Below are 17,596 nucleotides of genomic sequence, written 5' to 3' on the forward strand. Positions count from 1 at the left end.
TACTAGGGGCATCAATTTTATTCAAAGGTATTTATATACCGAACTAACCCTATAAGAAAGGATCTCTCATTCTCTAAAAAAGAATCTATCTATCTCTCTCGGTCACACAGAGGGAATTCGAAACCACTATTCTCTTCTTTTCTCTGTTTTACTTCCCTTAACTCCACTATATTCCTATAACTGACTTGAATGTTGGAGGGTGTCCATTGGGGACTCCTCTAGAGGACCTCTGACCATATTCTTTATCTTACAGGATCTTTTCCTCAAAGTCAAGCATGAAGACACTCAACGGACCAATTATATATCGATAATTAACCCAACAAATTAGACATCTACCTAAGTGTCCTCATTTGCACGCTCCGCCGAATCTCAGCATTATCACTAGGTTTTATCTTACAATTTAAAGTATCTCTCGTTTGGTTGGTTGACACCAAATGAACAACCTGATATGTTGTTACTACTCGATTCGATGATTTCAAATTGGGTAAAGTCTAGATTTCTAGGACCCTGTTCCAATCATTTAGTGATCAAAGAGTCAAATTTAAAGTATACCGAATGATCCATATCATATTCTATGTTATTTTTAATTTATTTTCACTCAACCTTCCATATTTATTTTACCATTTTTACATTTTTAACCTACCCTTCTCTCTAATTCTTTCGGTTAATCATTTTATTGCCTCATTGTCTTTAATTGTTATGTACTCCTTGCTTTTAAATTGAAGTTTTGCTTTTCATTACAGAAGATTTCATTCGTAATTAAATTAATTTTTTGTTGATTTATTTCTTTCTTCTTAGCTGTGATGTTGAAAATTGTTGAATGAATTTTATAAAATACCATATTGGTTGGTCAAGGGTATTACTAAAATAAATTAATTTAAACATTTTGATTATTACGATTTCAATTGTTTATACGTGACTTTAAACAGTAATACTAAAGATGAAAAATGAGTTTTCTTTTCCAAAACTATTAATTAATTAGAGTTATATTGAGTATTCAAGTTTTCATCAGTTGCATATTTAGAAGAAAACATCTTCTAAATTTTAGTAGACGACAAATCATTTCGATGTTTATTCCATTAATGAGCATTCCCTATCTTACAATAACGATTTTAGAGAATTGTCTCGGTGTATGAGAACAAGAGTCATTCTTAATTTTAAAGATAATTGTCTTCCTCTAATATGGAATTAGAGTCATCTCAACTTTACATATGATTATTGGCCTTTATTTGAGATTAAAATTTTTTTAATTTTAAAAACAATAATTATTTTCATATTTAAATGCTATTATCATCGCCTAATAATATAAACTATTTTAATTTATTATAAGTCTTATAACCAAATAAAAAAATAACAGTGAACAACTCATATTTAGTAAATTAAAATAATCGAGTTATTTAGTTGGCATTTTATTCTAATTGGAGGAGGATACTTAATTCACTTCAAAAGGAGTAACTTATGGAAGTAATCTACTTCTTAACAAGTGAACTTCTCAAAATTGAAATCCTAAGACTATTTGGATAACCCAAAACCATAACCCAACTTTACAAAAATATGTAGTTTAATATCACCTATAACAAAACACTTCAGCCAAGCCATAGGAACAGGAACCAAGTAAGGGACGAGAAAGGATTTAGGCGAGACACCTTGTAAAAAAAATACATGCAGACATGGAAAAGTAAACAAAGCCCCGAACTAATTAGCCGATAAGGAGCGGAGGAGATCTACTCTTAGCAAACTCACTTATATGCTTTATGACTATCTGCACTTATTAACTAGAGCAAAACATAATAGAGTATACGATCTAAACTCTCTATGCTTCTTAAACTTATAAGACAAAAAGGAGAAGGATCTAAAGACAACCTTCCAAAAATTAAGGAGGGCATTGTCAAAATTTCTAAATAGCATTTTTCTTCTAAGTTCAACAAATTAAAGCATCCTTCAAGTAATATCCAACAGCTATGGAGAACTTCCATGTAAAAAAAAAACTCAAACAAAACAAATAATCTAAACGTGGATCTAAAAAATACCCTCTTCAAATAGTTCAAATCTATCTAAAACCACACGACCAAAAACAAAACTATGGGCACCATTGAATTGAATAGTGGAGAGAGTGAATCTACGAACTGAGAGTAAAGATCTACCTTTTCTTGTCTAAGTGACATAAAGGACGGCCAACTGAAGTACGCAGAAAATGTTGACTCTAAAAGTAAGAAAAAAAAAAAAAGATGAGAGTTTCTCGGTAAGAAATAGAGTGGGAAAACGCAAAATAATAATAATAATAATTTTTTTTTTTTGCTGAGGTTTTGTCCTGCATTACAATCATTTCATATGCCTCTTAACTTAACAAACATCATCATTGCGTGACAATCCTTTTATGGAACGGCAGCTGTTCCATTTATTCTAAATGTAGTATGTACTCCTAGCTAGTCATACCCACTAACGCATTTTTTTAGAGAAAAATAAATAAATAATATTTTATTTTATTTTAATGTTATGAGGAAAAAAAAAAAAGAAAAAGTTGCTTCTAAAAGTGAAATTTTTATCATTCGAATTTATAATTAAAATAAATTTAATAATTTTATACGGATTTCATTCCACACTCTCCTAACTTATTTTTATCTCCGTATTTTCTTTCTTTCTATCAAATTAGTCATAATTCAGAAACTTATAATTATAACAACAAACATAATGTAATTATGTCATTGATATTTTTTTTAAAAAAAATAATATTACTGTATTTGAAATTTTATTTATTTTAATTTTTATAAAATAAAAACTTATCATTAATAAAAATACGATAATTTTATCATTAATAAAATTACGATAATTTTATCTTGAAAAAATTTTAATACAAAAAGGATTAGTGTAGAATAAAACAATCAAAATTTTAAAAAATAAAAATTAAATCGAATCAAAAATAATAAAAATTAAATTAAAATTTTAAATTAATTTAATTCAATTGATTTTTTTTATTTGAATCGAATACTGCTCTGCATTAATCATACTTTATTGGTGAATGATTCACCTTTATACTAAAAAAAATTGAAAAGCTGAAAGCTCTTTCTTACTATTTTTTGAAAATGACTGTTCTTTGAGCGCAAAACTTGACGATCGATATCTTTTTATTTGAAATTTTTTTAAATTTTAACTTTAAATATTATTGAAAGAAGGTATTTTATATTGATTTGATTTTCATAGTGCTCTTCTAGAGCCGTGGCGATTATATTTTCATTTTTATTTTTAGGGATTTTTAAAAAAAAAGAAAGAGTTGATTTAATTAGATGTTGTAGTTTAAATTTTTTGATTTGATTTTGTTAGTTAGAGTTAGACTCATTTCACTTGATTTTGTGTTGTATGATTTGATTTGTAATTCCGTTGTCTCATGGGTGTACTCAGCATTTTATTTAATTTAAATTTATAAATGTGGCAACCTTATCCAGTTTCAATCTCTCAAATGATTTCCAGACAAGAACAGGTCACTGTCATGTTAGAAAATTATAAAAAAGTTTGGATAACCAATTGTTACGAGGGACCACCAATAAGAGTTTAATTGCTTTTTCTTTTTTTTCTTAACAAGCGAATAGATTGCATTGAAATGGCTTAGAAAATATACTCAATTACACTATAAGACCAAATCCAATCCATACATTCAAAGCACTCCAGATATTAAATTCAACCCAAATGCAACATAAGTATCCAAATGATACACCCTCTTTTAAAAGTGACTACCGATCGCACCAATCAAATAACTCGGTAATGTGCCGACAATATAATTTATTTAACAACCATGTAGTACAAGAAGAAAATAAAGAAGTATCATAAAGCAGATAACCACCGCAAACTAAATAGGATAAAAATGAAGCAATCAAAGAAAAATCATATCAAATCGAGCGCTTATGCTTTAATCCTATCGCATCACATCACTGCAAGTTTAATCATACTGCTGAGAATTCCAAATGAAACTGTATCAACAATAAAAGTATGGCACATGATATTTTCAGTCTAAAATAGCTATAGAATAGCCATAAAGAGTTAGCTCGTAACTCCGATGCCAAAATTCACTATTCTCTCACTCTACCGTTGACAACGATACATGCAGAGTGCAAATACAAACATTACAAAAGAGACCCTCACTAAAAAGAGAGATAAAACTTCACCGTGACAAACCAATATCAAAAGATATGCAAATCAAACGGATCTCAAATTCTCAAATTTCACCATAAAAAATATAGGCATCATGAAACTCAAAAATAAAATTTTACAATAAAAAAAATATAATCAAAGAGAGCACCAAGATAAAACACACCGCCAGAGTTGTTCATTTTCCTTTCTCTCTTCTATTTCAGAGAGTTGTTCATCTTCCTTTCTCTCTTCTATTTCAGAGAAACTTCTTACACCCTCTCGCGAAGCTCACACTCTTTCCTTTTGACCTAATTGCTCCTCTCATTTCCATCTCTTCATTATTGATCATTACATAATAAACATATTTTGGCACGTGTGAATTTTATGAAAAATTCATTTTATAATGGAACAATTTTTAATTAAATTGAATCTATAAATACATCGAATTTTATATAAATTTTATTATTATTTTATATTATAAATTCTATCTAATAAATTTAATTTTGATTGAATTTTTTTATATCATCCATTTTATAAATTTTATGTTATATTTTAAATTAGAATAACTTTTTTTTTTAAAAAAAAATCACATGAATTATATATATAGTTAATATTTTATCCGATGAATAAGAACATTAAACTATTGATTAAAAAAAAGGCAATTATAAAAAAAAAGATTTACTGGAAGGCTCTTTCTTTTCCTTCCTTTTATTTTATTTTATTTTTTTTACTATCTGCATTTTATAATAACTGTAATTTAAAAAAATATCTAAATTATATGCAACTTTAAAAATTTAAAGATAATATTAAATTTTATTTTTCATATACATTCTTATTAGTTTTTAAATTATTTAATATTAATATGTGGGAAAAGATAACCTTCTAAAGAGTATTTATTAATAAATTATTATTAATTTTTTAAATTAAAATACTTAATTAATTTTTGTGATGGAGATAATAAAAAATTTAGATCTCAACGAAAAATGATTAGAAAATTAATTTGTATAGTACAAACACATGATATTTTTTTAGAATATCATATTTGATGGATTGTTCATAAGATTTAAATTATTTAAATTGAAGAGATAAGATAAAATAATAAATATGGATTGAATATATATCAATTTATACAATTGATCATACTTTAAAAAATACAAATAAATAAATAAAAATTACAATTTCATTTTTATTAGTTAATTTTTTAATATTAAAAAATATAAAATTTTAAAAAATTATAATTAATTTTTTTATTATAGAAATTAAATTGTAATTTCATGAATAATATACCTTAAAGACATCTTCCCATTGTGGCCCCCAGTAATGGGTGGCTTAATGGCGATACAATGTTAAGAGCACCTAAAAATATCTACCATATTTTTATTAAAAAAGAAAAGAACCCTTTGCATTCCATTTGCTGCTTCAAAGCAATCGTTTGCTTTTTAATATTATATCTTAAAAAGATCTTTATTTGTACATTCAATTTAGTTTTTAAAATAAAATATAATTTTTATAAAAAGATATTTTATAATTACTATCAGTAACAACGCCGCTGCTCTTCTTTTATCTTTGATGAAGTTAAAATATCTCCAATTAATCCACTAATTTATGATTAAAAAATGAAATATTTAAATATTTTAAAACATCTAAAAATCTTTTCTTACTTGAAAATTTTTCTTCCAAAAATAAACATTATTTTTTAAATTTTTTTAATTCTTATTTTACCTTTAAAAACTTTCTTTGAACATAGAGGTAAGTTTCTTATTTGTGGATCATGATATAATAAGACTTAAGGAGGGAAGAGAATTATTCGACAAAATTTTTGTTTTTTTCTATATTTTATTTTATATTATTTTCAAGTCTTAGTTCGTTGAAATTTGTTTTTTAAAATAAATTTAGTAAATAAAGTAACCAATCTATAAGTATTATGTTAACAAAATGTCATTTAGAAAAGCACAAAAAATTAAAAATTTTAAAAAATTCACTATTTAGCATTTATATTATAAAAAATTTATTAATTAATTTTTTTTAATTTTAAAAAATAATTTAAAATATCTTTAACATTTAAAAAAATTAATCGATTATTTTCTCAATTAATTTTAACTATTAAATTTTATAAAAAAGTTTAAAATAATAATAATAATAACTCCAAAACCAGTAATCCCTAGAAATGATTTCTTTTGGTTATTCAAATCTAATTTGCATAAGAAATAATAATAATAATATAAATTCAATAATGATTTATGTATGTATAATGCATTTACAATATTATTCTAATTAATAGATATAATAATTGAGCTGATATATTTTTGAACATAAGGTCATGTCATGTGAGTCAGACTAAAGCAGGGCTCCATCTTTTATATATATAATAAAAAAAAGGAAGCCTAAGTTACATGGAATGCAACTGCACACAGAAGAAAAAGTGTGCAATGTGTAGATTGTCCAATTGTGCATGGTGGATGCGTATAACGTGTGCATGATGGACAAGCATTGCATATTAGTTACACACTAATTGATTCTATTCCCTTTTCCCATTTCATTTTTTGAGTAATAAAAATTTTATTTTTATAATATGAAGTATATTTAAACTGTAAACTAATATATAATTTGTTATTTTATTAAGATTATATTCTAAATTAATGATTCCAAATTTGAGTGGTTAAATTAATACATAAATAGCTAAAATGAATAATGGAAGGATATCATATATCATATATAATAGTGTAGCTATTATTCGCACAAAAGAATATGTATTATTTTAAAAAAATATAAAATCATTTTTATTTAAAAGGAAAAAGAAAATGAGAGTTTAACTTTGTCCACACTGATCACATAACACTTGTTCGTTTTCTCGAAACTTGTTAGTTAGATAGCGACACTGCTCTGAGCTCTTAATGTGACGCGTTATGCTTATCCAGAAATTCAATTTACCCTAAGGTAATTCATAAACAAAAAGAAACAAACAAAGATAATTTCCAATTTACCGTAGTTAAAAATTTTGTCCAATTAAATCACATTAATTTTTTTTTTAAAAATAAAAGACACAAATTATAATCACTGAAATTTAAATTAAAACCACAGTAATTTAAACCACATACTAAAATTAGGACACATATTTGAAAGCCACAATACTTATATAGTATTAGCACACAAAATGTGACATAATTTAAGAAACCCTAGAAATGAGAGTAATACGCAAAGTGAAGTCTGTGCAATTTCATATACACATAGCCATCAAACAACCAAAAAAACAAGTCAGGCCAATTTGGAAGGTTCTCTTCATCCCCCCACCCCCCTGCGTGGCAACGAGACCACAAATCACGTAAAACCCAGCAATTCATCCATCGACACACACTTCCTTTGAACCCATCCATCTCATTATTTCTCCTCCTTTGCTTCTTCTCCTTTTAATTTTTTTTTCCCCAAATCTTGTTAATATATGTGTATATATAGATATATATAGATAAACTACAAGCCGACCCCTCTTGGTTTTTGTAGAGTACAGCCTTAGCTACTGATATATAGTAGATATTTAGATAGAGATACAAACACAGCCTTACCTAGTTACCTTTTCCAGACTTTGCTTCTTCAGCTTATCAACAAAATTTATTAGGTGATAGAGAAATGATAAAAGCTTATACCTGAAATGAGAGGTCTTTGGTTTTCTTCTCTATTTTCAAAGACCCAGACTTAGAGCTGCCTTAATGTCTAGCTTCCATGCATACCCACCGGATTCCATCTTCCATACATCACACGGTACCATCTGTGAGAACTTCTCCTTCTGCCACGTGTACTGCAACCTAACCCAGCATGTAAATGCTGGGTTGTACAGATATGGCAATAGTTTCTCTTTTATTGCCAACTTCACCGTTATTTCATCCGCCGGTGGGTACTTCCTGTTGTTATTTTCCGGCCGCACCATCACCATCTTCTTATATGCTTCGTTCACCCACTCTACCTTGGTTCTACCGTCCGATATAAACCCCGGACACGTGTCCTTCTTCAGATTATTCATTTTTTCCTCGTCCGTACTCCCTAATCCTCCCACCAAATCCATGCACGTGTCTGTCACGCTCTCCACCGTCACCCACGTCTCTATCGTTCTCTTCTCGGCCATCGCCGCCGTCCGATCTGTGAAAGTAAGCAAACACAGATCATCAGTTACCTGTTTTCTGGAGTTCAACAACGAGGATGGATCTGTACACTCTTGCACAAGTTCTTTTCTGACCGTACGATCATCACGACTACTAGATCCTTTAACTATGGTTGAATCTTGTGTTAGATCAGTTTTTTCTGGAAGTAGCTGGAGCGTTAAAAGCTTCTCGTTTGAATCATCTTCTCTACCATCTCTTTCTAGATCTGATGATTTCTTTTTTCTTCTTCTTTTGTAGTATTCGTTACTTTTCTTAACCCTAACGTACTTCCTCTTTGTCCTTACACTAGTAACACCACCGTTCTTGTTCTCCGGCTTCCAGGAGCCGGAGCTTGAGCCGTCGGTTACTGGTTTCGGCGCAATCGGCCGGAATCTGAGCATTACACTGTTGATTATCGTCTTATCCTGAGCACCAGCGGCGCATGTAATCACGCGCCACCCTTCTCCTCCATTCATCTCCCCCCAACCACCACGTAACTCCTCTCCTTTCTCTCTCCCAGAGCAAAAACTCTGCCCCCTCTCTGTGTGTTCTTTCTCTCTCTGGGGGAACACAGACGATAATCATAACGGCATCACGGTGGCTGGGTGTAGAGGCACCACGTGTCTAGGGCAACTCAAAACAGTGAAGAGAGGTGATTGGTGGAATTTTTTTTCGAGGTGGAGCCCACTGAATAGATTGACGTTTTTGAGCTTCTAATTGGCCCCTTCATCTCACCAATGAGAGAATAGTACGTGTCTATCTATCGTGGAAAGGAGTACACGTGTCCCCTATTGTGGACTATTGCATAAAAAGTGCTGTCAACTGCAGAGTGCTTTCGGGAGTAGGTTCGAGAAAGTTAACACGTGGTGCAATCCTGTTAACTTGGAACAAGTTATTTAGATTTCATCTGCTCTACCTTTTCTTCTTCCCCCACTCTCCTTTCCGCTCGTGACAGCAATGCCCCAAGAATAAAATATACTATAAAATATAAATAAAATTATAATGCATGATTAAATACGAAATAACTATTAAAATAAAGTCTTAATTAGTTAGTCTTAAATTAATATTTTAATACGAGACTTTTATTTAAAAAGTTTAATAATTGATAGCTTATAATGATATTTAAAAATGTTTTATTTTATTTATGATTTTTTAAAAAAAGTAGGTGAATCACACAACTTTATTTAAATTAAAGAAAAATTAAAATAATTAAAGGTAACTATTTTTTTATAATAAAAGTTATGTGTTAATTTACATATTCAATATGTTTGAATTTATAAAAATTTATAAATTAATTTCTATATTTATTTGAAATATGAAAAAAAAAAAGAAGAGAGAATTATTGTGAAGAAGGTGCGTGAATGGTGAGAGTGGGCAAAGGTTAGTTTTGTTAATGAGAAACACGAGACATTGAGATGAGGACGCGTGGATGGTCCGATGACGAATCGGATCTTAGGATAGATATGGTGAAAGGGAAAAGTCGCTGTCCTACGCTCAACCATGATCCATGGAAATGATACTATGCTATGTAGGCTCCAGCAAATGAGCTGGATTAGCACATTTTACAATCATCTCATCACCCCAACACTCACGGACTCTTGCCCTACTGTTCATTGCAACCCATTACTAATTTGATTCAAGATAAAAATAATAATTTTTTTTTTATATTCAAGAATTAAATAATTTTTTTAGCCAAAAATCACCTCTAGTCTGATAATTGAAAGTATATTACTATGCTGAGAAATCAAATTGGAGTCAATCTCCACTCAAAAGAAGGAAAAAAATGCCTCCAATTTGGTGACTTCAATCCCTTTATCGTAATATACCTAAAACAAACTCATTTTAAGAGAAAAAACAAAATATATTTAGACCATATCATATAAAATTTCTTTTTATTATTTTTAATCATTAAATATAAAATTTTTAATTCTTTTAAATAGAAGCTTATCCATTTGCTTTTTTTTATATATAAAATGAAAATAAATAATAAATATTCAGTATTAACTAAATTGAAATCATTCATAAATTTTTAATATTATTATAAATAAGTTTAATTGTATTTTGTTAAATATTATTTTTATTATTATTTTCATATTAGAATTATAATAAGCTACCACTAATTATAATTTAAATATTTTATCTAATTAAAATATTTATTTAATAGTGTATTTAAAATAAATAAATAATATAATAATAAATAATAAAAAATAACTAGTTTAGTTATTTAGCTTTTTCATTAATTGAATATATTAAAAGATACTGACGGCCTAATTGGTCAATCCGAATTTCACATAATAATAATAATTCTTTACAATTATAATAAATAAATAATAAATAGTATTTAAATTTAAAATTTAAACATTTTTTCTGCTAAATCTATTTTTTTATGAAATAAAAATAATAATAATAATTCCTTACCGTTATAATAAATAAATAAAAATGTGTTCCTATATAAGCCACTCATGCACACGAACATCTTTTGATATGATAGAAACAAAAAATATACCATTTTTAAATACAAGTCTAAGGAAATTAAGCAGCTATATTACGAGTGCCATTTGGGAAACGAAGTGGACGCTTTTTGTTATGGAATACAGAATTAGAAGAGCGGAGTGCTAGGTCAAAGGACATCTCTACTTATAATTTTTTTTTGTAGATTATCTATAATGCCAAAAGCTAAAAGCAAGTGAAACACAATCTCTGTCTCCAGTTATCAAGTTATTAAGAGAGGAAGTTTCTTTTCGAAAAAAAACTTCCCTTTTGAGAGTTGGTCTTCCTTTTTTTTTTCTGCCACTAATCGATTTCTTCCTGTCCCGTTTGAGTAGGAAAAATACTTTTTCCTTCGTGCATGGACAATGGGCTCCCTCTCTAGCTCTAGGTGGTTGTTTTGAGTTTTGTTTTCACTTTTCTTTCTTGTGCTTTTCTTAGCAATCTAAGGCTAAAAGAGAGGGTTTTTTTTTTTTTTTATTTGCCTTATTAATTTTCTCTTTGTGTTTGTCTTGTTCTAGTTGTTGCAAGTAAGAAGTTAGCTTCTCAGATACGATACCTAGCTTTGCTCTTTAGTCCGGTGAGAAATAGCATGGTGATTACTCGTGAAACATGTCTCGAAAGGCGGCGTAAGTGGGTTGCTAAAGAGCGAATAGAGTCCACCTTGTTTCGCATTGCTTAATCTATAGAAAAGCCTTTGATCCAGTTGGTGGTTATTGCGGTTTTTTTTGCTGCTTAGAGTCATCTTCGTCTTTGCTTAGTAGCTCTATTTCTGTTCGTTGCACGTACTCTATGATCGAGCAGTGGGTCTCTATCCTTTGAGTTGTAATGGTTTTATCCTGAATCTTCTTTATTTTTGACTCCTGGGGGCTTCTGTATGTTGAGTATTTCCAGTAATGACTATCGTTGCAAGAAGTCCATTAGCCTTCAAAGTCTTCTTATTTCAAGGCAGCCTGCGTATCCAAGAGAAAGAGCGACGATTCTGGGCTCTCTAGAGTTTTTAGAGTTTTATTTTTCTAGGCCTAGAGGCCCATGAGCTATATGAATTGGGCCTTGGGCTTCTACTTTGTATTAACCTTTCCGACCAAAAAAATCATTGAATTCAAGATGAATTATTTTGTAGTGAATCAATATTCAATTGAACTCGAATAGTCTTCATGTTTTAAACATGTTTCAGTGGTCAATCCAGGACACAAAGGGTCATTATGTAAAGCCCTCACCGCCTTGATTCTTCTTCAGTTTTGCAGATTATGTTTTGTGGTGGTAATGTTATTGTTCATCAAGCCTAAATTGATCATACAGGAATATGACAGTGAAATACCTGAGCACCATTAATTCCACCTACTTGGAAAGTTGTTAAATTCGAAACTAGGCCTATACTGTTAAAGCTCTTTCCACGAAAGCCTCTTCCCATCCTCGCCATATTTACAATCTTCATGTTGAACCCTGTTTGTCCACTTTAATGACAATGGAACATCAAATTTCTTATCAGGAATTATGAATAAAATGTCAATATGACAGATTCCAGGAAAATCTGGAGCTTAGCTTCTCCATGCCATTGTAGCTTAAAAGAACATAAAGAGGACTTGATGATTATTTTTCAATGCATCTCATTAAAGCTTAGCATAAGATGCAGGAGTAATTTCAATGGAAGGTTGTACATCCATAGAAGGTGCAAGTACCCTCAAAACATTCAGAATAAATTCGCACAAATGTAGTGAAAATTGCAACCGGAACAGAAAAACATCTCACTTCCAAGGAAAAAAATAATCTAACAAAAACTTCACGTCAGAGAAACAATAATTTGTTGTGCATATGGAGTAGCTTATTTTTCTTCCTCAATTTAATAAAGGACTTCTCAGATCACTCCATCACCATTACAATATATCCAATTTTGCCACAGCAGAAGCCTAGTTTTCTGACAAAGTATTTATTGCCAATTTCAAGTCCTTCCAAAAATCACTGAACAAGTGAAACAGTTGGAACCTAGTTGACGACGTCAAGAACAAGCCTGCGAGACTTGAGAACTGACCACCTCAAGCGCCGGTAATATGCAGCCTGAAGTAATGCCAGTGAGAGTACAAATATCCATTTAAACCCCATCTGCATGGAAGGAATATCACGGTCAGGTGCAATAACTCTAAATGATGAGTCAGTGAAGACAGAATATCAAGCCAAAAATACCAATTTTCTTTCTTCCATTTCTGGCTCTGCAGCCCACGATAAAAATGTTACAATATCTTTTCCCATCTGCACCACAAACAAGGTTGAAGAGACTCAGCTATATACCTCACAGATAGTGTATTCAATCTTGCAGCTAGGTGTCTCTTCTCACACAAAGTAACAAATACAGGGAAAACCAACCTGTGCTTCTGTTGCAGGGGTACCATCTTCATACTCTACAGCACCATCATTCAGCATTTTAGGCATGGCAATAGCTCCCCCAGGAAAGTAAGGATTGTAATGCAAACCCTCTCTGATCTACAATATTTCATTGTTTAAAAATTTATAGTTGAAGTTAGAAAGGGGAACAGTGAAGAAGCATTGAGATAATAGAAACATGAACTCTACAATTGTACAATGAAAGACATGTATTTTCCACTGACAAAAACAAGCTTCATCATGAAGTTTATCATTAAGCAAAGGGCAGTAACACCTTGAAAGATAAAGTCCCAATCAGGAAAAAGCAATTTGACACGAGAAAGGAGTTCACAGCATAGCATACATTCTTCACTGTGAAACTTAATGAGATTAAGTATTAATGAGTTTCAAGGCACATCCAGGACCAGAGATCTTTCCCCCAAAGACAACAGAATTTCCTACCAACACACTGGCATGCACAAGAAAAGAGGGGCACAAAATGTATTAGATTCATACATTATATCAAAGCTTTTCCTTAGGAACTTAACCCATGCTGGACATTTATCAATCTCCACACAGCACATATATACACAGTTGGAATCTGTATTTTTCAACTAATCTATAAAGTTAAATTTTTATATATGGTGGAAAAAACCAGGTGGTAAAAAGGCTGATGCAGTCTATCAAAGGAAAAAAAAAAAGACCAAGGCAGAACTTACAGAAACACCAGCAGGAGGATCACGATAACCAGTTAAAAGAGCAAAAACATAGTTCTGACCATTGTGACGAGCCTGCAAAAATAAAGAGTTAAGAAATTCAAGAATGCACCATTGAAACTTCCAAAAAGATTATGAAAAACCGTCAGGAAGTACTTTCGTAATAAGACTTAGATCAGGAGGATAGGCCCCTCCATTAGCAAATCTGGCCGCTTGTTCATTTCCATATGGCTGAGGAAAACGATCACTGAGTTTTCCAGGACGAGTAAACATCTCACCCTCATCGTTGGGCCCATCAACCACCTCGATTTCAGCTGCCATAGCTTTCACCTCCTCTTCTGTATATGCAACACCTACCAAATCACGATATGATATCAAAGACATGGAGTGGCAAGATGCACACACTTCCTGGTAAACTTGGTGGCCACGTCGAATCCTGCCATGAAATTACCCCATTAACCACTTCATATTATATCTATAAACAGCAACAATAACAATGTTCCAGGGCTAAAATATAATATCCTAAATTATTTGAATAGGTATTTCTACAACTGTGGACATGAAACCAACGCCACTAGACACCAAGAGAAAGTAAAAAAACAAAACAGGGAATCAAAATGAGGCTCAAGAAACTTCCCCCTCCTTTTGATAACATAAAAATAGAGAAATTAAGAGCAGGAAAAAAGTCAAAGTTTACAGAAAGTCAAATGTATTCTATAAATAGTTTATCAGTATAGTGGTTCACATTGAAGACAGTGTAATTGTAGCCAAATATAGACAAAAGAATGGCAACTTGTGATCATATTCATAGGAAACACATTTATGCATTATTTGGCTGAAGTTATGCCATTAAGCATCGAGTGGAATTGTGCGTCCAAGCATAATTTCTATGGGCAAAACATGGCAAAATCATACTACTTACGAAGCATGGTCATATGAACTGAGAATGCCTTTGTGAGGCCATGGATAGTTTGGACATTCCAAGCCGTGTTCAGCCTCATCAGCAGATGCTACAGTTGCAAAACCCAGAAACCCTGAAAGGCCAGCTCCAAATAGTGCAAATGTTCTTAGGGACTTCATACTGGCTGATCCAGCATCATCATGAATTTTCTTTGAAGCAAAAATAGATAAAAGTGGAGAGGCCTGCGGAATAATTCAGGCAAACTATTAGCGAGAAATATTCTCCCAAGATGCATGTCAAGCAATGCCACTATGCAACTGAGGAGATCAAAATTCATAGCATTAAGACAAGCACTGACTATCAAGCAGAGGGTAGAAGGGGGGAATCCATCGCATATGATACTACTCGGATGAAAATATGTATCACCATGAGATACTGAGGAAGCAAATAAAACTAAGATTAAACATCAAGGTGAAGAGGTGGGGGAAAGGAGAATTCTTACAGAAGAGTATTGCTGAAGCTTCCTCCTCAAAAGCTGGTGGATGACTCCTCCTCCAGCCATTTCAATGAATATTTCTGTAAATAGGTTCAACTATAATAAGAATAACAAACAATTAGAAAATGAAGATAAACAAAATTCACTAAGGTTATGTGCAATTTCAAAGTCAGAATTTTGCTCATCAAACCCACAAATAAGATTTCAGTGTCTAAATTGAGTTCTGCCTCTCTAGACCCTAGGGATTATTATCCCAAACCATTTTACAGCACAAGATATGTGGAATAAGTGGGCCAGATGAATCAGGATAAAACTGAGACTTGAGAGTTATATATGTGTGAGGTCAAGGTTCATGGTATGATTTTTCAAGCTTTTCAAGAAGTGGGTAATAACTGGGTTAATCATTTATACATTCATATAACAGATCAAAAAGACCAAATGCATCGAGATTCCAAGCTCAGTTCTTACTTTATCAGAAAGGTTTTGGAACTGTGGTGATCAATTCAATCTTACAAATTAAGCATAAGCAGATATTCAAAAAAAGGTTGAGATTTTCAACATCCATCGTAAGGAGCATTCTCATCAATTTCCTTTTTCTACTTGGGAAGGATGATGACTTGAAATAAACGTGGTAAAATTATATTCTGAATTTCCAATCTCCCTCTCTCTCCCTCTCTCTCTCTATATATATATATTTCTGATTCAATAACAGGATATCATCGAAGCATAAATTTTACATATCAAAATAGAAAACCACACAAAATATTAGCTTCTCTAGCCCCATCAATTGGTTCTTACAATCAATTCCACCGTAATCAGACTTGTCACTTTCAGACATTAGAGTCTGAACAGTCCCATACCACAACCAATACATGACAGGCAAATAGAGAATTGTTCTATTTGTTGCAGATCCCCACGATAACACTAAAAAGACAAAAACAAACTAAATGACTAACAATCAAGCTTCAAAGCTAAACAAGTCTCCTAACTGCCATAGAACATAGCTTCCTTTAACCCTCAAAAGAACAAAAGAAGCCCTGCAGAACACATAACGCACAACCCAGAAAGAACTATCTGAAGAAAATTGCATATACTCTAAGATGCAGAGTCACATTTACAGAACGAATTAGATGGACAAATGAATACCCAAAAACAAAAATGCCAAACCCTTCTTGACAAAAATGATCTCTATTGAAAATCACATTACCTAAACAAATCTCAACCACAGCAACCATAAACTCAATATTCTTGAAACAAGGTCTATAAACATTTAACTTCTACTAAGTGCGCGTGGTACTATGAGCAAACCAGCAGCTAACAGACGAATGAAGGCACACAAAAAGAATATATGTACATGTATACATTGAGGCATGTAAGCCCTACAATGCTTCATAGATCGAAAAGGAATAGTAGAAGAAGATCAAAAGCAAAAGCGAAATTGGCAGTGAACTTACACGATGAGATTGGAGACGGAAGCGGTCAACAGAGCAGCGCGCAGCTCAGAGATCCAAATGAAGAACACAAGAAGAAGAAGACGACTGGTAAATATGAACCACATACTCACCCTTTTCCTTCTCTTTCGGCCAATTAATTCTCTGGGCTCTCTCTGGTTGGGCTTGCCTTTGGATCAAAACTTGAAACGCTATTCCTTTTTATGGGTTGGGTTCTCTGAAATTAAATAAAGATACTAAAAATAAAATAATAATAATTAGATGCTAATTTTAAAACTATTTATTCATCTATATTTTTAAAATTTTATTTATGTTTTTTTATTGCTTTCATATTTTTATTTTTTTGTATTTACTATTATTATAAAGTTTATTTTTTTTTACATTTAATGTATATAGCTAATGTAAATAAATATTTACTTTTATCATTAAATCTTGTTATGTTATCATGGTCTCAGAGGGGAATGGAAAGGGGGAGGGGAATATAGAATATTTAAGTTATTTTTATTAAAGATAGCTGAAATTTACTTAATAAATTTATGTTGTTACAGTTTAGAATTTAGTATTTCTTCGCTTTGATTTAAAATTGAATAGAATTATATAAATTAAAAATTGAAATTTTAGTATTTATAGAAATTAAATCGAATCGATTTTAAATAAAAATCAAATCAAATTGAATCGATTTAATTCAGTTCGATTTGGTTGATCGACCTTTTTAATATATATATATATTTTTTTTTATATATTTTAAAATTTAATTAAAATATTTCAATTTAATTATAGTATAATCTCTATATTATAAAAAATGATATATTATTATCACTAATTTGTTTAATTTTTTAAATTTTTTATTAAAATTAAATTGAATTAAAATAATTAAAATTTTTAAAATTAAAAATTAAATTAAACTGAAATTTCTAAATTAATTT

The 17,596-nt window shown here is 30.8% G+C and overlaps 2 protein-coding genes across 3 annotated transcripts; both read right to left on the reverse strand.

The window, feature by feature from the left end:
- Nucleotides 1–7,801: 7,801 nt before the first annotated feature.
- LOC110602025 lies at nucleotides 7,802–8,734 on the reverse strand. The gene has a single exon (XM_021739454.1). The coding sequence runs from the start codon at nucleotides 8,732–8,734 to the stop codon at nucleotides 7,802–7,804; it is 933 nt and encodes a 310-aa protein (XP_021595146.1).
- A 3,729-nt stretch (nucleotides 8,735–12,463) lies between these two features.
- LOC110602514 (cytochrome c1-2, heme protein, mitochondrial) lies at nucleotides 12,464–16,819 on the reverse strand. Of its 2 annotated transcripts, none has more exons than XM_021740052.2 (8): nucleotides 16,674–16,819; nucleotides 15,226–15,315; nucleotides 14,745–14,965; nucleotides 13,979–14,258; nucleotides 13,826–13,897; nucleotides 13,110–13,226; nucleotides 12,930–12,995; nucleotides 12,464–12,848 (listed from the first exon to the last, which is right to left on the reverse strand). In XM_021740052.2, the coding sequence occupies exons 2-8, from the start codon at nucleotides 15,283–15,285 to the stop codon at nucleotides 12,732–12,734; spliced, it is 933 nt and encodes a 310-aa protein (XP_021595744.1). In that variant the 5' UTR covers nucleotides 15,286–15,315; nucleotides 16,674–16,819; the 3' UTR covers nucleotides 12,464–12,731. The 2 variants fall into 2 exon arrangements, with proteins under 2 accessions (XP_021595744.1, XP_021595745.1); XM_021740053.2 differs by having other exon boundaries at nucleotides 15,226–15,299; nucleotides 16,674–16,776.
- Between the last annotated feature and the right edge of the window lie 777 nt (nucleotides 16,820–17,596).

Source organism: Manihot esculenta, chromosome 15 (genome assembly GCF_001659605.2).
Source record: "Manihot esculenta cultivar AM560-2 chromosome 15, M.esculenta_v8, whole genome shotgun sequence".
NCBI classification, from domain to species: Eukaryota; Viridiplantae; Streptophyta; class Magnoliopsida; order Malpighiales; family Euphorbiaceae; genus Manihot; species Manihot esculenta.

What these genes read in the sequence shown, in the direction of transcription:
- LOC110602025 (XM_021739454.1), bottom strand. Translation starts at nt 8,734, where the DNA reads ATGAATGGAGGAGAAGGGTGGCGCGTGATTACATGCGCCGCTGGTGCT.
- LOC110602514 (XM_021740052.2), bottom strand. Translation starts at nt 15,285, where the DNA reads ATGGCTGGAGGAGGAGTCATCCACCAGCTTTTGAGGAGGAAGCTTCAG. An exon ending in ATCTAAGTCTTATTACGAAA is followed by an intron (nt 13,898 to 13,978) that starts GTACTTCCTGAC and finishes TTATTTTTGCAG; the next exon opens with GCTCGTCACAATGGTCAGAA. An exon ending in AAATGGAAGAAAGAAAATTG is followed by an intron (nt 12,849 to 12,929) that starts GTATTTTTGGCT and finishes CCTTCCATGCAG; the next exon opens with ATGGGGTTTAAATGGATATT.